The sequence below is a fragment of the Eutrema salsugineum genome, unplaced genomic scaffold (assembly GCF_000478725.1).
Source record: "Eutrema salsugineum unplaced genomic scaffold, Eutsalg1_0 scaffold_20, whole genome shotgun sequence".
In the NCBI taxonomy this organism is placed as follows: domain Eukaryota; kingdom Viridiplantae; phylum Streptophyta; class Magnoliopsida; order Brassicales; family Brassicaceae; genus Eutrema; species Eutrema salsugineum.
The window spans coordinates 1,916,648-1,937,392 of record NW_006256828.1 but is presented as its reverse complement, the minus strand read 5'-3'; the positions used below and the strand labels follow the sequence as shown (position 1 = coordinate 1,937,392).

At 34.2% G+C, this 20,745-nt stretch overlaps 3 protein-coding genes and 2 non-coding genes across 5 annotated transcripts; 2 read left to right on the top strand and 3 right to left on the bottom strand.

Moving 5' to 3' along the window:
* Positions 1–1,171: 1,171 nt before the first annotated feature.
* LOC18016134 (aluminum-activated malate transporter 14) lies at positions 1,172–4,064 on the top strand. The gene is made up of 6 exons (XM_006398293.2): positions 1,172–1,457; positions 1,616–1,756; positions 2,123–2,395; positions 2,489–2,604; positions 2,707–2,850; positions 3,345–4,064. Exons 1-6 carry the CDS (start codon positions 1,172–1,174, stop codon positions 4,038–4,040), a joined length of 1,656 nt encoding a protein of 551 aa, XP_006398356.1. The 3' UTR covers positions 4,041–4,064.
* Positions 4,065–5,990: 1,926 nt separating this feature from the next.
* LOC18016133 (aluminum-activated malate transporter 13) lies at positions 5,991–9,299 on the top strand. Its single transcript, XM_024155289.1, has 6 exons — positions 5,991–6,279; positions 6,900–7,040; positions 7,281–7,556; positions 7,661–7,794; positions 8,293–8,436; positions 8,530–9,299. The coding sequence occupies exons 1-6, from the start codon at positions 5,991–5,993 to the stop codon at positions 9,184–9,186; spliced, it is 1,641 nt and encodes a 546-aa protein (XP_024011057.1). The 3' UTR covers positions 9,187–9,299.
* Positions 9,300–9,378: 79 nt separating this feature from the next.
* On the bottom strand, positions 9,379–9,450 carry TRNAC-GCA. The gene has a single exon. It is a non-coding gene; the product is annotated as a tRNA-Cys (tRNA).
* Positions 9,451–17,659: 8,209 nt separating this feature from the next.
* On the bottom strand, positions 17,660–17,731 carry TRNAC-GCA. The gene has a single exon. It is a non-coding gene; the product is annotated as a tRNA-Cys (tRNA).
* Positions 17,732–18,213: 482 nt separating this feature from the next.
* On the bottom strand, positions 18,214–19,489 carry LOC18016131 (NAC domain-containing protein 96). Its single transcript, XM_006398291.2, has 4 exons — positions 19,268–19,489; positions 18,890–19,176; positions 18,552–18,791; positions 18,214–18,466 (listed from the first exon to the last, which is right to left on the bottom strand). The coding sequence occupies exons 1-4, from the start codon at positions 19,422–19,424 to the stop codon at positions 18,272–18,274; spliced, it is 879 nt and encodes a 292-aa protein (XP_006398354.2). The 5' UTR covers positions 19,425–19,489; the 3' UTR covers positions 18,214–18,271.
* Positions 19,490–20,745: the final 1,256 nt, after the last annotated feature.

Below are 20,745 nucleotides of genomic sequence, written 5' to 3'. Positions count from 1 at the left end.
ATTTACCAGTAATTGTATGATTATTACGTCGATGAGTCATAGGTAGATCAATTTAACTATATATTTCGATAATATTTTCTTTCCTTTTCGGTCTTCTGCTGTCACCAGGTTGTCGAAAAATGCTAGTATATATATTTCAACCTAACAAGACAAAAGCTAACACGACAAATTACAAGTCTTAGTTGTGTTGATAACAAATTCTCACCCACGTAATCAAATTTATTTTCACTTGTGTATAATATTGATTAAGCTTTTCAATGCGTTAGGTTACGAACGACAACGAAAATTGAAAACGCAACTCATTTGTCTGATACGTGAAATCGCTTTTCATTTTTATTTTATTTTTATGACTTTAACGTTATCACAATGCAAAGAAAGTTCATTAAAAAAACAAACAATTTAAAGAAAGTTTGATTATTTTCTTCCAGGCAAAAAATACTTGTTAAAATAGCAAACTAAAGATCTGATTTTGACGAGCGCACAGAGACATGGACGATGTACATCATTTCTTTTCCATTAAATATTCTTGTAATTATTTTGAATGAATTGGGTGACACATGCATGCGTATAAATGGTGAATCTTAAAATAATTCGGATCTTTTAATTTTAAATTACAAATGCAATATGGAACGTCCATTTAGTGAACGGCCATTAATTTAGATTTAGTATATTTTGACTTTTCCCCAATTTTATAAGAGAAAGGGAGAAAATGAAAATAGTCTCTAAGCTCTAATCACTAATCAAATTATTGCATGTCATGTGAAACCCATCGATCTAACTCATCACTTAATTTAATTATAAACTTTAGCAAGAAAACATTTTAAAACTCCATTCGTTTTCTTAGGTAGTTGTGTTAATTACGTAGTTCACAAAATTAAAAATTGTAAAAGGTAAAAATATAAGATGTTACTATCAAAATTTATCAAATGTGATTTTTTAAAGAAAAAATATCTAACAAAATAGTATAATACCTTAATAATCAGACAATCATCTCACTCGTACCCACCAAAATATCCCCACAAAAACAAAATAATTATGCATACATAGAAAAATATATTTACATATGTATATGCGGACGATTATATATAGAGAGTACACTTTTAACAAAACTCTTGCATATCCAACATTTCTCATTCAAGGAAAAAGAAAAAGAAACAGAACAAGAAAAGAAATGTCGAACAAGGTCCATGAGAGGAGCATGGAAGTGGAAGAGGAAGAGAGTTCTAAAAAGGCGAGTCCAAAGATTCAAGAACTTCCGAAGAAGATGAAAAAGATTCTAAACAATATATGGAAAGTTGGAAAAGAGGATCCAAGAAGAGTGAAACATGCTTTAAAAGTAGGCGTTTCTTTAACACTTGTGTCCTTATTGTATCTCCTGGAACCTCTCTTCAAAGGCGTTGGAAATAGTGCAATGTGGGCAGTCTTGACAGTTGTGGTCGTTCTTGAGTTTTCTGCCGGTAATTTTAGAATTTTTCTTTATTAATATTTTTTTTTTAATGCGGTAGACAAAGATAATTTGCTCGTAAGAATAGCTATAATGATCAGTATATTACTATATTGTGTAAGCTCATATACACATGTTTTTAAATGATGTAAATGGTTTAATCTAATTCAGGTGCAACGTTATGCAAGGGGCTTAATAGAGGATTAGGGACACTAATTGCGGGATCCTTAGCATTTTTCATTGAATTTGTTGTTAATGATTCTGGCAAAATCTTCCGAGCAATTTTCATCGGCGCTGCAGTTTTCATTATTGGTATGTAATTATTTGTTTATGTATATTTTGCGGAGTATATATTAGGCTGCTGAAGTTAAGATCGTGTACCTAGAAGGTGAATCATAAGTTTGATCGATGTCGAAAGTTTGGATAGCTAGAGTTTTTTTTTTTTCTCTCAATAACTAAAATGGATCAAGTCAGATCATCAGTTTTATTTATCAGAAACTGTTAAAATCTACAACGTAATGGATTTAAACAGAATTTGGATATAGTTATGGAGTTTTATGATGCAAAATATTTTAGTTTAAGTAGACGAAAAGCTTGAAAATTTGAATTGTTATCTCTCGAATAATAAAAGATGATGTGACCATATATATAAACCGTATGTGTGCATGTGTGTTACAGGAGCGGTGATTACATATCTGAGGTTTATCCCATACATAAAAAAGAACTACGATTACGGCATGCTAATATTCCTCTTGACGTTCAATCTAATAACAGTGTCAAGTTATAGAGTTGATACTGTGATTAAGATTGCACATGAGAGATTCTATACTATAGCCATTGGTGTTGGTATTTGCCTCTTGATGAGCCTTTTGGTATTTCCTATTTGGTCCGGTGAGGATCTCCATAAGAGTACCGTTGCTAAGCTTCAAGGCCTCTCTCTTTCCATCGAAGGTACCTACTTAAGATCATATAATATATGATAGATTAATCAATAGATTATATTTTCCAATTAATTACAACTTGATTATATGTTATTTATCTTAGCATGTGTGAATGAGTACTTTGAGGAGGAGAAAGACAAAGAAACATCAGATTCAGAAGACATGATCTATAATGGATATAAGACTGTCTTGGATTCAAAATCCACCGATGAAGCACTCGTAAGTTAATTTAAATTGAACATTTACTTGAGAACTCGAACAGAACAATTTCATATCCAAGAATATATATTAAAATAAGCACATGAGAACATGTATATGTAGGCAATGTATTCAAGTTGGGAGCCAAGACACACAAGACATTGTCATAGATTCCCATGGCAACATTATGTTAAAGTTGGAGCTGTTCTTCGTCAGTTTGGTTACTCTGTTGTCGCTCTTCATGGTTGCTTAAAAACTGAAATTCAGGTATATTCAAGTTTTTGGTTTTTTTTTATATTATTTTATGGGTATTTATATTGATTATAGAGTATTGCAAAATTCATAGCAAAAGATAACAAAAATTATGAAATGTTAATGATAATATTGTAAGTAAAATGGATTGAAACACGTTTTGATGCTATTAACTCCACTTATTTAAATATTGTAGAATGCGTGGATTATTTATAAAATTATTTTTCTATTAAATTTCAAAAGTGGACTTCAATTTACGTCGTATGAGAGATGCGATTTATCATCGTAGAGGGATAAAAAAATTATTTAACGTGTTAAATATTGATATATTTATGAATTCATCTACAGATATTAATACATTATATTTATATGTATGATCAATAAACCACGTCCTAAATTTCATCCAATATATATATTTTTGAACTTTATAATATTCATTTGTTAATAAATTAGTAAAGTTTATTTAACTTAACTCTAAGATATAATTGTGTTTATGTTAAATTTTGCAGACTCCTAGGTCTATCCGTGTACTTTTCAAGGATCCTTGCGTTAGACTCGCCGGAGAACTCTGCAAAGTCTTGTCGGAACTCGCCGCAAGCATTCAAAATCGACGTCTCTGTTCACCGGAGATTCTCTCCGAGAGCCTTCAGGTGGCATTACAAGATCTCAACTCCGCCCTCAAATCACAACCTAAACTCTTCCTCGGCTCTAACGAAAACGGCAACAATATTTCCCAAAACGGCAATAGCGGTAGACATAACCCTTACGTTTCACAACACATCAACAAAGACACAAACGACGCCGGATCACGTCTTGCGCAAAATGCTGTTGTTTCGCGTCCTGGAACGCCTCGCGGCGAAAGAACATCGCGTTTAGGCCCAAACGGTGGCGTTTCGTTTTCTAGATTGAAGGCTGACACGTTAGAACGGAGATCAACGGCGGTAACGTCCGGAGAGCGACGTATATTAAGGCAACAGCTGAGCAAGATTGTGGTGATGACGAGTCTTGAATTCTCGGAGGCGTTACCGTTTGCTGCGTTTGCGTCGCTTCTTGTGGAAATGGTGGCGAGGCTTGACAATGTGATCGAGGAAGTTGAGGAGCTAGGAACGATCGCTTGCTTCAAGGAATACAACACTGACACTGATCGGACAGATGTGGAGGTTCGAGTGGAGAAGCCGGCTGATCTTGTGGTTGGCGTGGAGTGAAAGTGCCAACAGTTTTGGTTTGGACCAGACCTATAATCTCTTCAGAGTTTAGACCGAAGACCAAAACAAGTGACCACTAGTAAAATTGAGCTACTGACTTCAGACAATCGAACCGATTGGTACGATGAAGTTTAATTTTGGTTCGGTTTCGGATGTGATTAGATTTCTTTGCAACATGAGTTGCTGATTTTCAAGTGTTCGCTAAGAAAACTTAATGTCTATATCTTTTTGCTTTGTGAAAGTCGTTATTTTTGGTAAGTTATAGCTAATATCGGAGAAAAACAAAATGAAAAAGGGTAAAACCGGAGACATCGTGTGCTCCACTCAAAATGCTTTATGGTCGACCAACTTAGTGTATTTTTTCAATGCTTATTAATATACTTTAGTGAAGAGATTCACATATATAATGTACTATTGAAGCGAAAATAAAATATCAGAAATCTATTAGCTTCTGATCCAATGAATGAAAAAGATGTAACCTTTTGGGGGTTTCTGAGATATTTAGCAAGTTGCTGCGTCACATTTTCCTTTTTTTACATTATTTCATTTTCGGACACGACAAATTAAATAGCATGTTTACAAATTTATTAATAGTGGACTAATGCTTCTACTATAGTTGGAGATTTAAGACAAACTAGGAAAATCTTTTAATCCTTTTTATAATTATTTTTATGAAACATCTAGTTATGTTTCCCCCCCCCCCCCCCGCGAAAACATCTAGTTATGTTTTCAATAAAAAAAGCATTAAAAAAGTTATGAGTTTAACCGATATATTAGATGAACAGTATAATAGTAGAATAACAGGTATAGCGACAGTTCTAAATAAAAATAAAAATATTTGAATCGCGTCTTAAACCATGAAAACGTAAAATTAGTATAGCATTGTCTATATAATGGACGATTAATTTGGTTGTTGCTGGAGATCAGGAGATGTAAAAGTTGTATACAAAAATCATTATTATATTCTCATAAATTATTAAGATTGTATATGTGTATATATTTTTCGCCAATAACATATATTCATATAATATAATATGTTGGTTTAAATCTGGTGACATAATTATTATTACAAATCACTAACCTACACATCATGATTATGTTGTGTATATAGTAACGTCAAAATAATGGTATATAGTCTTTCCAATTAATCATTGTAGCAGGGAAATGAAAAGCCTCATTACTGATTACTGTCGACCATTCATTTTCGGACAAATTGACGTCCATTATTTATTTATTTTCCTTGTCGACTGCTTATTCATCAGTTAAAACACCGATCTCATAGAAGAAATCCATTAAAAAAAAAAATTGTAATGGAGGCAAAGGATCAGATAAGTTCTCCCATAGTAAGATACATAAGTAGTCCGACTCTAATAACATGAATGTTTGGGAATTTTCTGGAAATGGATACAAATATTTGTCGACATAGAGATAAAAGCAAAGACATACAGATTTCTAACCATAAGATACAAAAGACAAATAGTATATTTAAATGATGAATATACGACAAACATAATTAAAATAAATATTTACTAGTGTATTTATGATTATGGCTATTATATGTTTTGCTTCAAAACTACAATTCGTAAATCTAATTTGTGTAATAATAGCAACAAAATCAAGCAAGGGTTAGTACCGGTCAGTAGAGAAGAGTGCTATTCTGGTTTCACCGAACCAGAATCCTATGATGCTGTGTATTTGTTATAATTATCAAAGGCTTATCACATATTTATAAAAACTTTTAACCAAATTTTCTTTGAAATATCTTAGATTCTTATTTAAATAAAAATTCAAAGTTGATGGGGACGAATCTTTCTTAGCTATTTCACCTACTTTTTTACATAGGCTAGAGTACAATAAAACTAAAACCCTTCCACATTGAAAAAGCTTTCACTATAATACGCCAATATATATATATCATTGAAAGTAAAAGACATATTAAAAGAAAGAAAAATGTTGAACAAGATCGAAGAAGGGAGCATGGAGATTTCCATGGAAGAAACAAGTTCAAGAAAAACGAGACAGAAGATTCTAAAACTTCCGAAGAAGATGAAGAAGATCCTTAAGAATCTATGGAATGTCGGAAAAGAAGATACGAGGAGAGTGAAACATGCTTTGAAAGTAGGAGTTTCCTTAACGCTTGTGTCCTTATTGTATCTCATGGAACCTTTCTTCAAAGGTATCGGAAAAAATGCAATTTGGGCAGTCATGACCGTCGTTGTCGTTCTCGAATTCTCTGCCGGTAATTATATCAACATTTATTTGCATATATTTGTTTGTGTACTTATCTTAATCTTACTCATAATCATCATGGATGTGCCGTGTGCGTTGTTTATGTGTATATGACAATTGACACACATATACACAATATTTATTTTTAAAGAGTAATATTAGTCTCCCTTAGTTCACCCATTTTGTTTTGTAAATTTTGACTCGCATTTGGTTATCTACCAAATAAACCATTTTAAAAAATAAAATTTAACTGCTATCATCTCGACAGTTACAAACTTAATATATCTATGATAATTTTATCCTTTTTATTTGTCCCAAGAATTCATCACACAAACAAAGTTTGCTGTTTATCCACTCTTACATATATTGTTTTATGATTTCGTTGGAAGGAAAAAAAAATTCTGATTGAAATTCTTTTGCTTAAAAATAGAATAGTTAAGCGAATTTGGAACAGAAACAAAGAAAAAAAAACATGTTTGGCGAATTTTTTATATTGAAAGTTAACTAACTCATTTTTTTAGTCACTTGCATTTTTTACTGGATAAGTAGATATCTAGCCATGGTCAAATTGTAAGTGGCTTAATTCATTAGTCGTCTACTGGTATGTGATAAAATTAGTTAGAATTGCAGGTGCAACATTACGCAAGGGATTAAATAGAGGATTAGGGACACTAATAGCAGGATCTTTGGCTTATTTTATGGAGTTTGTTGCTGTTAATTCCGGTAAAATTTTTGGAGGTATCTTCATTGGCGCTGCTGTTTTCATCATCGGTACGTGTTTTGTTTTACATTAATAAGACTTGTTTGGTCGAAATAAGATAATTTATAGAAACGAGACGTTCAATTATTTAAATGTGCATAAGTATAATTAAAAAGCTTGTTACAAAGACTGTGAACGGTTTATTTATTATATTTCATGTCTATATAAATTGGAAGTTTTTGATTGACAATGCAGGTTCAATTTTATATAGCTTTTAACAATGTATATATGTTCATATATATGTATAACAGGATCGACGATAACGTACATGAGATTTGTTCCGTACATAAAGAAAAACTACGATTACGGTATGCTTGTATTTCTTTTGACGTTTAATCTAATCACAGTATCAAGTTACAGAGTTGGAGATTCTGTGATTAAGATAGCACATCAGAGATTATTGACCATTACTATGGGTATTGGGGTTTGCCTCTTCATGAGCCTTTTGGTTTTTCCGATATGGTCTGGTGATGACCTTCACAAATTCACCGTAACTAAGCTCCAAGGCCTATCTCTGTCTATCGAAGGTACATATACTATAACACAATATGTACAAGGAAATTAATCAATTATAGTTATACATAATGTATATATAGTGCATGATATAAATGGTTTTTTATTCTATACATAGCATGCGTGAGTGGGTACTTTGAGGAGGACAAAGGCAAAGAAAATTCAGATTCAGAATCTGAATCTGATGATGAAGAAGTAATCTACAAAGGGTACAAGACTGTTTTGGATTCTAAATCCTCAGATGAAGCACTCGTAAGTCCTTATTAAAACAAAATCTTTATTTCAAATCCTACTAAATTCTTGCCTGTTGCATATCTTTGTAAGCATAAAATACTTATTATAACTTTTTTGGTGAGAAAATGTTATAAATGTGGTTTGTGCTTACAAAAAATATCTAAAAGAATACACATAGAATAAAAAAGACAGTAAATTACATATTAAAAATAACTCGTACAATTAAAATCTAAAATCACCAATCCATGATATAGGCTAGTATTTGAATGGTTCACCTATTATAGGGACTATATCAGTTCAAGTAATTTCAATGCTATTTCAACCATAATTAACCAATGTACATGTTTTGGATGAACAAAATGACAGAAAAATTGTCTTTTCAATATGCTTTGGGAATAGTATAAGTTTTGGTCCGTGATCAAAATTATTAAAAGTAAAATTAAAAAGAAAAGATTGATATGTGAAAATTTAAATAGTAGGAAAATATCCAACATACTAACATATTATGACATATAGGCAATGTCTGCAAGTTGGGAGCCAAGACACACACGGCGTTGTCAAAAATTTCCATCTCAACAATATATCAAAGTTGGATCTGTTCTTCGCAAGTTTGCTCACACTGTTGTTGCTCTTCACGGTTGTTTACAAACCGAGATTCAGGTAATTAAATTCTTCAACTTTCTATTTGAACATATAAAACTACAACGTATAATAGTTTTACATAATTTTTTGACTTTATGTTAATTTTGCAAGACTCCAAGGTCTATTCGTATCCTCTTCAAAGATCCTTGTGTTAGACTATCCGGAGAAATCTGCAAAGTTTTGTCTGAACTCTCCGAAAGCCTTCGAAACCGACGTCACTGCTCGCCGGAGATTCTCTCGGAAAATCTTGAAATAGCTTTGAAAGATCTCAACAACTCAATAAAATCGCAACCTAAGCTCTTCTTGGGGTCTAACCTTCACAGTGACATCACCAATAAGCACTTAAACGGCCACGTTTCACATTACAATGATCATAACCCAAACGGCATCACTTCGTATCACAACGACAATAATAGCTTAAACGGCAACGTTTTAGGTCAAACTACGCAACAGAACGATGCCGTATCAAGACCTCGCTTAAACAGTGCCGTGTTGAGTTCTAGCTTTGTGGGTGACACGTCAAACCGGAGATCGGTTAAGAAATCGGCGGCGATTGGAGAGAAGAGAAGATTGAGGAAACAATTGAGCAAAATCGCTGTTATGAAAAGTTTGGAGTTTTCGGAAGCGTTACCGTTTGCTGCGTTTGCGTCGCTTCTCGTGGAGATGGTGGCGAGGCTTGATACTGTGATTGATGAGGTGGAAGAGCTGGGAACGATCGCCTGTTTCAAGGAGTACGATAAGACGGTGGATATAGTGGTTGGAGACTGAACCGATTGGTACAAGTTGTTTGGTTTGGTACAGTTTTCTATATGATTTGATTCTGTTTTGCGATCGGTTTCGCGTTTTTCATTTTGCCGGAATTTTTGTAATGCTTTGGTAATTTTCGAATTTCGATGGTCAAAATTTTATTTCTGGTATTGGTCCGGTGCTTGGAAAAAAAGAGAAAAAAAATTATAGAAAAGGGCCCAACCGGGTTCGAACCGGTGACCTATTGATCTGCAGTCAATTGCTCTACCACTGAGCTATGGACCCAACTTGTTAAGACCTCACGATATGTACGATTAATCCGTAACATTTAAAAAATCATGTATTCGTTTTTGACGTAAAAAATCACATTTTATAGCTTATAAAGTATGGTCGATGGTCCACTATCATTCCTTTTTATAAAAAGATTGTTTTACGCATAATCATTTTTATCAACTTATTCAGTTCCACAAAAGTTTGTTTAAAGATTTTATAGTGACTTCAGGAAAAAAATGTTTGTTTATAACTTTATATAGTGTTGTGGTCCAATGAAATAATGAATCATTATAGTTTTTTTTTTTTATCAAACCATTCCATATACGAGTTCATTCATAACTTAAATAGAGAGAATTAAACATCCTCTAGAACCATACATATTAAATAAATTAAAGTTTAGAACAGATAAAATTTGATAAAATGACTGCGAATTCGAGGCCAGACTCAAATGCGTGGCAATGAGAGATAATATAATAATGAATACAAGCTTGTTTGATATATAATAATATAATAATGAATCTGGGAGATAAGTTAACTAAACAGTCTTGTTTCAGAAATTGATTTAGTATTGACGAATACAAGCACAATACGGCCACTGAAAGTGCATAACTTTTTTTTTTTTTATCCTTTCTTCTTTTTTCTTATGCTTAGACTATGCCAAATTGCCAATCGCAAAATCTAAACATTTATCACATGTGGTTCGACACCCTAATAGTACATGTGACATTACCGTACATTTTCGAAATTAAGAACTAGAATACTTGTTAAATCGATCTCTACATAACATAGCTAGCTCTATCAAGAACCTCCAAATGAATCGCACTTATAATCTGCAAAGGAATTGTATAGTTGAGGAATTTCGAATCTCACACATGACGTGAAAGTATTAATCTTATAATACACAACTAGCTAGAACAAGAAACTTTGGACTACATAACATCAATTTATATTAACTCCCCTGATTTAAGAATGACCACAGAGGAATCGTTTGGCCAATTTCATTAAAATCTAATAATATATATTCACGGCAAAACGTGTCTGGAGATAATATAATAATGAATCATTATAGTAGAAATGAGAGATCGTTTGATATATAATTAATTCGAACTAAAAGATGAAAATAATACATAGTCCTATTAGAAGATAAAATACAGATTCACATACTTAACGACAAACCTTTATATACAAATCCATAATAAAATTAAGATAATGAAATGAAAAAAAAAAACCATCCACAGACCAATTCTAAACGTTGGAAGACTCGAACGATAAAATGCGGTTTTGTCTTAAAGAGAGACTTCAAAGATATTCCTCCGTCTAGGAGAAATCTGAGAAACCAAATAAATCGGTTTGATCGTATCCACAATATTCAGTTTGCATAGATTCATACATGTTCTGATCTACATTTGTATTCAAGGTACTCGCTGGAAGATCCACGTTTTGATTAGCGATGGCCGGAAAATCAAAATCTTGAAAGTACTCAGATACAACATCTTGGATTTGAGGATAGTCCTACAAAAAAAAAAGTTTAACCGGTATTAGATACACAAATTCCGGTTCTTGTTTAGTTATTGGTCAGTTTAGAATGGAAATAGTTACTTTTGAAGAATCGAGAGTGAAATCAGGTGAAATCCAAATGCTGGAAGAGTCTATTTCAGCAGAAACCGGATTGGTAAATGAGATTTGTTCCGAACATAAAGAAAAACTACGATTACGGTATGCTTGTATTTCTTTTGACGTTTAATCTCATCACAGTATCGAGTTACAGAGTTGGAGATTCTTTGGTCGACCATTACTATGGGTATTGGGGTTTGCCTCTTCATGATCCTTTTGGTTTCTCCGATATGGTCTGGTGATGACCTTCTTAAATTCACCGTAACTAAGCTCCAAGGCCTATCTTTGTCTATCGAAGGTACATATACGATAACACAATATGTACAAGGAAATTAATCAATTATAGTTATACATAAGGTAAAGTATATGATATATTACATATTGTAGTTCCCGGTAAAGCTTAGAAGTCTTTGGTTCGAATGGTTCTTGAGACGAAACTAATATTACATAATGTGGTTTCAAGTTTTTTGGAAGATTACGGACTTCGGCCTAGAACCTTCTGATAATCCAAAAAAAAAAATGTACATGATATAAATGGTTTTTATTCTAGTCATAGCATGTGTGAGTGGGTACTTTTAGGAGGAGAAAGGCAAAAAAAATTCGGATTCTCAATCTGAATCTGATGATGAAGAAGTAATCTACAAAGGGTATAAGACTGTTTTGGATTTGCTAAATCCTTAGATGAAGCACTCGTAAGTCTTTTTAAATCAAAATCTTTATTTATTAAGAGATATTAGGCTTATTGGGCCTTGCATAGTTAGTTATTAGAATTATTAGAGTAATTTGTCCCACATTGTTAGTTTCTAACTTAAGGTTGACTAATGTACTTGTATATATATGTGCCTTTAGGCTGATGAATAAAGGACTTCCGCAAATTACTTTGACATGGTATCAGAGCCTAAGACTACATAAAGTTTTGGTCTAGCTCTTGAATTAGAGCCTAAGGCTACATAAAGTTTTAGTCTAGCTCTTGATTCAAATTCTTGTTTATAAGTTGTGGTTTATTGGAAAAAGCAAACCGACGAGGTCTTGCTCTTTTGTTTTTGGTGAACTCGGACCGACGAAGTTCGGGATTTCTGTAGAGCCATAAGGGCTTGGGATTTCTTTATTCGGTGGAGAAACTTGGGGAATTTCTCTATTTTTTTAGAAAATATGAGATTTCAGAGTCAAAGAATTAAGTGTTCTTATTGTTCGAAGTATGGTCATGATGTGAGATCATGTTATCAAATATATGGATATCCAGATTGGTGGCTGGAAAAGTATGGAAAACCTACGGAACAGGTGTCACACACTGAAAAACGTGCGTCACACACGGAGGCGTCACAGGTTGATCCTCAGGCTGTGACAGGGCTCAAGAAAGATCAATGGCATAAGCTTGTTCGATGGTTTGATTCGAGATTAGAGATAGCAAATCGGGTGAGTAATAACACCTATACAGATGAGTGGATTATTGATAGTGGTGCATCGCACCATATGACGGGTACGTTAAGTGGTATGTTTGATGTGCATAAAGTCTCACCATGTTTAATGGGTCTGCCTAATGGAAATGTTGTGGTTGCTGATAGAGAAGGAAGTGTGGCATTGACGGAGAAGTTAACTTTGACACATGTGCTTATTGTTAAGGAACTCAAGTGCAATCTCATCTCTGTGTCACAAATTATTGATGCAATGAATTGCATTGTGTTGTTCTCCAAGCAAATGTGTCGGATACAGGATCTTGCTTTGCAAATTCTGATTGCAGTGGGTGAAAGAAAAGATGGATTGTATTTTCTTCAAGGTATTCAGAAGACCGTGAATGTGGCGAAGGTAAGTAAGTTGGGGTCTTTGGAACTTTGGCATAAAAGGATGGGACACGCTTCTGAAAAGGTTATTAGGAGATTGCCAGAAGTGGATCAAAAGAGTGTTAGTGTTTCTGATTGCGATGTCTGTTTCCGAGCAAAGCAGTGTCGGAATGTATTTCCTGTGAGTACAGAGAAAAGCAATGAATGCTTTGAGATGATTCATTGTGATTTGTGGGGGCCATATCGAACACAGAGCGTGTGTGGATCCTCTTATTTTTTAACTATTGTGGATGATTATTCTAGAGCTGTGTGGGTTTTTCTTCTTGCTGATAAAACACAAGTTCAGAAAACAATGGTAGATTTCTTTGCTCTCATTCAGCGTCAGTTTGAGAAACATGTAAAAATCGTGTGAAGTGATAATGGTAGTGAATTCATGGGTATGAAGGAGTATTTTTCGTACATCAGGGATAATTCATCAAACTTCGTGTGTGGGAACTCCTCAACAAAATGGTAGAGTGGAGCGAAAACATCAACATATATTGAATGTCGCACGAGCGTTGAGGTTTCAGGTAAATTTACCAATAGAACTTTGGAGTTATTGTGCTTTGAGTGCTGCGTATCTAATCAATCGTACGCCTTCTGTGTTACACAATGGTAAGAGTCCTTATGAAATTATCTTTGGAAAAGCTCCTGCTTATAGTGAGATACGAGTTTTTGGATGTTTAGCGTATGCTCACAATCAGAAACGTCATGGAGATAAATTTGCGAGTAGAAGCAGAAAATGTGTATTTTTGGGATACCCTTATGCAAAGAAGGGATGGAACTTATTTGACTTGGAGACACATGAAATCTTTGTTTCTCGGGATGTCACTTTTATTGAGGAACGATTTCCATATTTGGAGCTAAAAAATGCACAGGTGGATGAGTCTTCTAATTCTAATCAAATGAGGTTATATGTGGATGATAATGTTGGATTTGACGATATAGAACCTGCCTTGACAAGTGAAATTATACAAGCTCTCACAAGAGATACAATGACACAGACTCAGGTTGTGTCAGACAAGGTTACAGAAGAAGAAAGACAAACTATAGGAAACGAAATACGCAATATCTTAGGAATTACAGCGCCACAAACTGAACCTGCATCGGATACACAGTCTGAGATTGTGCAACCTGCTTTAGTGACAGAACCTGCATCGGTTACACAGTCTGAGAATGTGCAGCCTGCTTTAGTAACAGAACCCGCATCGGTGACACAGGCTGAAACTGTGCAACATCCTGCATCAACAGAAACTTTGGGACGAGGAATGAGAAAGAAAGAATCTTCTGTCAAGCTACGCGACTATGTGTGCAATACGACATTTACAATGAATACTTCTACTGTGAGTCAGGAGTTGAGTAATGATTATGATATTGAGAATTATGTGAATTGTGAAAGGTTCTCTGTGTCACACAAGGCATTTCTGTGTAGTATAACTGAAGGAGTTGTGCCGAAAAGTTTTTCTGAAGCCATGAAGGATCCGCGATGGAGAGAAGCTATGAGACTCGAGATTGAGGCCCAAGAACGAAATCAAACATGGTTGATTGAACAATTACCACCAGGTAAGCATGTGATTGAGTGTAAATGGGTTTATACAATTAAGTATAATGCAGATGGCTCCATTGAAAGGTATAAGGCGCGACTCGTGGCATGTGGCAATCGTCAAAAAGAAGGGATTGATTATTCTGATACATTTGCTCCTGTAGCAAAGATGAGCACAGTTCGATTGGTTCTTCAAGTTTCCGCTGGGAAAAATTGGGAGCTACATCAGATGGATGTGCACAATGCGTTTCTTCATGGAGATTTGGATGAAGAGGTCTTTATGAGGGTACCTTAGGGTTTTGGTGCTTCTAAGAAGGGTATGGTATGTCGTTTGCGCAAGTCGCTGTATGGTTTGAAACAAGCTCCACGATGTTGGTTCGTGAAACTTTCGAAGGCACTTTTGGGGTACGGTTTTACACAGAGTAAGGCTGATTACTCTCTTTGCTCATTAGTTCGTGATAAAGTTCACTTGCACGTTCTAGTGTATGTGGATGATCTTGTGGTGACAGGAAGCTCTCCTGAGGTGATACAAAAGTTTAAAAAATATTTAAGCAATTGCTTTCATATGAAAGATTTGGAAAAATTGAAATATTTTCTTGGATTGGAAGTTGCAAGAAATGCAGAAGGTATATACTTATCACAGAGAAAGTATGCTCTGGATATTATTGCTGATGTCGGTTTGCTTGGTGGTAGGCCTGTAGAGTTTCCGATGGAGCAAAATCATCAGTTGGGAAGGTCGACGACAAAGATTTTGACTGATCCAGAGAAGTATCGGAGACTGGTTGGAAGGTTGATTTACTTGGCTGCGACTAGACCAGATCTTGCCTACTCAGTTCACATCTTATCTTAATTTATGAATGAGCCAAGAGAAGATCATTGGATGGCTGCATTGAGAGTTGTTCGTTACTTGAAAGGATGCCTGATAATGGAAATTTTGTTGAAATCTGATTGTAATTTTCATCTTACAGCTTGGTGTGATTCAGATTGGGCTGGATGTCCAATCACGAGGAGATCTTTGAGTGGATGGTTGATACAATTGAGAAATTCTCCTGTGTCATGGAAGTCAAAGAAGCAAGATGTTGTATCATGCTCTTCAACTGAAGCAGAGTATCGAGCTATGGTTTTGGCATTGAAGGACTTGAAGTGGTTAAAGAGTGTGTTGTTAACGATGGGTATTGCACATTCTGGTCCAATGGATTTATATTGTGACAGCTAGTCTGCGCTTCATATTGCAGCTAATCCTGTGTTTCATGAGAGAACGAAGCATGTGGAGATTGATTGTCATTTCATTCGAGACGATATACAGGCTGGCATTGTTCAGACCCAACATGTTTCTACTACTCAACAGTTGGCGGATATCTTCACTAAAGCACTTTGAGGACGTCCGTTCAAAGGAATTTTGTGCAAGTTGGGCATTCGAGATCTCCATGCTCCAACTTGAGGGGGGGGTATTAAGAGATATTAGGCTTATTGGGCCTTGTATAATTAGTTATTAGAATTATTAGAATAATTTGTCCCACATTGTTAGTTTCTAACTTAAGGTTGACTAATGTACTTGTATATATATGTGCCTTTAGGCTGATTTAGGCTGATGAATAAAGGATTTCCGCAAATTACTTTGACATTATTCCAACTTCGACAAAATTCTTGATTGATATCGGCTCTCTTTATAAGCATAAACATACATTTTTATACCATTTTCTGGAAATAAAATGTTATGAATATGTGTTTTACTCTTACAAAAGTATCTAAGAGATAACACATAAAATATAAAGACAATAAATTACGTATTGAAAAAAAATTCTCATTATTAACATCTAAAACACCAGTCCTTGATATATTCTAGTATTTGAATTGTTCATCTATAATAAATTGAGAGAGTATATAAGTTCAAGTAATTTCAATGCGATATCAACCATAATTAACCAAGGTGTACTACATGTCTTGAACGGAAAAAAAGACAGAAATAACTGTCTTTTCCATATGCTTTGTAAATAGTATAAGTTTTGGTCTGTGATCAAGATTATTAAAAGAAAAAATTGGTATGTGAAAATTTTGAATAGTAAGAAAATATCGAACATACTACATTATGACAAATATATAGTCAATGTCTGCAAGTTGGGAGCCAAGACACACAAGGCGTTGTCAAAAACTTCTATCCCGACTTGAGGGAATGTACAGGCCAAAACCTCTTAATTATTTAAAAAAAAAAAATTCCATCTCGACAATATATCAAAGTTGGATCTGTTCTTCGCAAGTTTGCTCACACTGTTGTTGCTCTTCATGGTTGTTTACAAACCTAGATTCAGGTAAATTCTTGAAATTTCTCTCTGAACATATAAAACTACAACGTATAATAGTTGTGGGATTATGCCTAAGTGTCTCAAAGACTCTTAACCCAAGAGAAGATTTCAGTTGCGGATTAAAAAGGAAGTCATGCGGAGCTAAAGTGATTTCGGGTACAGCTCAAGGAGACAAAAGAGTAATTAATCTGCGTCTAAAGTGAAGTGGTGTTTGTCTTCTTCCTCTGCTTTTTTGAAACAGAGTACGAAGGTTGGAGGCAGCAAGAAAAACGGCTCCAAGAGTGAGAGTTGTATAATAAGAGGAGACAAGCTGACACATTAGGGTTGAGAGAAGGTGTATCTAAGAAGAGAGGCAAGTGTGATTATTCATAGATTGTCTCTAAGGGTTATTTGTAACTGAGAAACCTCTCTAGTGGATTTCCGAGTACAAGTCTCGGCTAGACGTAACAACAATTCCATTCTGGAACGTGAATTGGATAAATTTGCTTGTGTCTTTTGTCTTTATGCATAAACACACGAGTGATCGAACAAACAAAGAGAGTTAGTGAGAGATTCCGCGTAAAACATTCACAAAGGTTCAAGCTTTTACACAAACATTCGTGGAGATGGTGGCGAGGCTTGATACTGTGATTGATGAGGTGGAAGAGCTGGGAACGATCGCTTGTTTCAAGGAGTACAAATGTACAATAAGACGGTGGATCATATAGTGGTTGGAGACTGAACCGATCGGTACAATTTATAGCATAGTTTGCTTTGGTACCGTTTATGTGATTTGATTCTGTTTTGCATTTCGTGTTTTTCATTTTTCGGAAATTTTTTGTAATGTGTTGGTAATTCTTGATGGTGAATTTTTTATTTCTGCTCTTGGTCTGGAAGGAAAAAGAAAAAGAGAAATAAAAAATAACAGTGTGTTTGAAAGAAAAGAGGAAAAGGTGTGAGAAAGGGCCCAACCGGGTTCGAACCGGTGACCTATTGATCTGCAGTCAATTGCTCTACCACTGAGCTATGGACCCAAGTTGTGAATATCACACGAGGTGTATTATTAGTAGCAAAATTAAAAAAATCATATTTTCGTTTTTAACGTAAAAAATTCACATTTTATAGCTTATAAAGTTGTATAGTCGATGGTCCCCCGTCATTCTCTTTTTTATATAAAGATTGTTTTACGTATAATCATTTTATTAACTTATCAGTTCCACAAAAGTTTGTTTTAAAGGTTTAATAGTGACGTCAGGAAAAAAAATATTTGTTTATAACTTTATATAGTGTTGTGGTCCAATGAATCATTATAGTAGAAATGAGAGATCGTTTGATACAAAGATGAAAATAATACATAGTCCTATACTCCTATTCGAATTAAACAAAAAAAGTCCATAGAGAAGACAAAAATACAGCCATATATAATAATAAGGTAATGAAATGAAAAAAAAAAAAAAACTGAATAACTCATAATTAAACCATCCATAGACCAATTTTAAAAGTTGGAAGACTCGAACGATAAAAGGCGTTTTTGTCTTAAGGAGAGACTTCAGACTTCAAAGATATTCCTCCGTCTAGGGGAAATCTGAAAAACCGAATAAACCGGTTTGATCGTATCCACAAAAACTGGTTTGCATAGATTCATACATGCTCTGATCTACATTCATGGACAAGGTACTCGGTGGAAAATCCATGTTTTGATTACCGATGGCCGGAAAATCAAAATCTTGAAAGTACTCAGATGCAGCATCTTGGATTTGAGGATAGTCCTACAAAATAAATAAAAAGTTAAACCGGTATTAAATAAACAAAATCCAGTTTAGTTATTGGTCAGTTTAGAATGTGAATACATACTTTTGAAGAATCAAGAATGAAATCAGGTGAAATCCAAATGTTGGAAGAGTCTGATTCAGTAGAAACCGGATTGACAAATGAGTGAAACGGCATCGCTTCATCGCGACTAGGTGAAGTCACTAGACTTGAATAACCTGAACTTTCTCCTGATCCAAGTGTTTGTTCACTTAGATTTTTCCGGATTCTTGAATTAGTCTTGATCTCATTCTTCTTAGCCACACGACATAATACAAAAGCTCCCTGTAATTAATTAACACATTCAATTCTTAACTTTCTCTCATCAAAATTATACACAAATTATACATTTTAAAATTTGATCAAAAATGTAAAGTTCTTACCTTCAAATGTTGTGATCCTTGTGATGGATTCTCATCATCGCATAGTCGATATTCATGCATGAGCCAACTAGTTCTATCACCCAACGGGGCACGACCTTTATAGAAAACTAGGGTTTTTCTATAGCCAATTGTAGAAGATGAACGACAAGTAATTTTTCGGTCTTTTCCGGTTGCCTTCCAATAACCGGCCTTTGTTCCTCGGTTTGTACGAAATCCATTAGGATACTTTTTGTCCCTTGAGCAGAAGAAGAACCATTCCATGTCCCGGTTTGGAAGAAAAGACTTGTCTAATAGTAACAAACAAATAATTTTGTTAAAACAAAAAATTGGAACATAACAAATAATTTTATAAACAATTATGAAAATGAAGTTAATTACCTGGTAACTCCCAAGGATCAAATTTATATAAATCGATAACGGGAATGACTTCAAGCTCGATCTCGAGACCTTCAACTTTTCTTTTCAAGTAATAGTCGATGAGTTCTTCATCAGTAGGATGAAACCGAAATCCTGGAGGTAAACATGAACTTCCCATTTGCAATAACTCTCAGACTAATTAAGTAACTTGCTACACAAGAAATAGCTAAATCTTGATTCACGTGAGTATTATGAATTTAGAAAGCGATATTAACTGAAGTCACGAAGCTAATATAACTGTTAATATTTGGAAAATCCAGAAATAGAAACTTTTCTCGATGCTAGTTTTGTTGTTAAGAAAAGATTGCAACTCAAGTCGATTGCATTCTTTGTGTGACAAGAACATTGTCTGGAATAAAATAAAATGTTTTCTATGACAAAAAACAATTAACGAAAAATTCTTTGGGGTATTTACATTTAGAGGAGGAATTTCAAAAGGAAGAATGTGAAAGATTCAAAAGTGATTAGCGAATGATTAAGAGAGTGATTGAGAAATTAGAAGGTTGGTAGAGTGTTGAATGGTTGTGGAGTGCTGAATATTTATAGCACTATGTTGATCAATAAATAAATGTTACTTGGACTTAGAAAAAAGTTGTTAGAATGTGGCTTTAAAAAAAAATATGGGAGACCAATAAAGTGATTAAGACATAACTTGTCTGAACTCTGAAGTATAAGAAAATATTCCAAAATAAATGCAGCTGGACTCAAAAAGTTATGGACTTGTTCACACTTAGGCACAAGCAACTATCAACTCATTCGTATTGGCTTATGTCTTTCGTTTTGGTTATCTGCTTGATTTATCATTTTTTCTATTAAGTAGGCTTATACCATTTTAACTGAAAGCACTACAATTAATACGTGATCTAGTATGTCAATTTCGTTTTTTTCTTTCGTATCAAATCAATCAATTTCTTATGTATTAAAACAACAAATGCTATAGATATCATAATGTGTACAACTTTTATTTTAAACTAAGTTAAAAGTTTCCGAGTCATACATTACTGTAATATCGAGTTTTAAATATTTCTCCACGTCACCATGCGTAGGAAAAAATAACTTTTTAGTGTAACTAATCACTTTTATGTCATACGAAAAAAAAGACGAAGAAAGTGATAATGAAAACTATGGTTGAGTCGGAACAAGCAAGAGGACCCGCGGCTGCTCTAATCGGACCAAAAACATATTAATTTCTAATTAATTTATTCGTATATATGTCTTTAAGAAGTACCAAAGAGTCACTTTAAATATTTATTGGAAACAAAAAATTCAGAAGTTGTCATACAACTATTAAGATATAAAGTTCTTTAATAAAATAAAAACTATTGAGATATAAAGTTTCATCTCCGACATTGGTGGAATTTGTTCAAACAAGAACTTTACAAAAGAGGATTTGAATTGAAGTTGTACAGAACTGGAACAAGAAAAAACTAAAATGGATC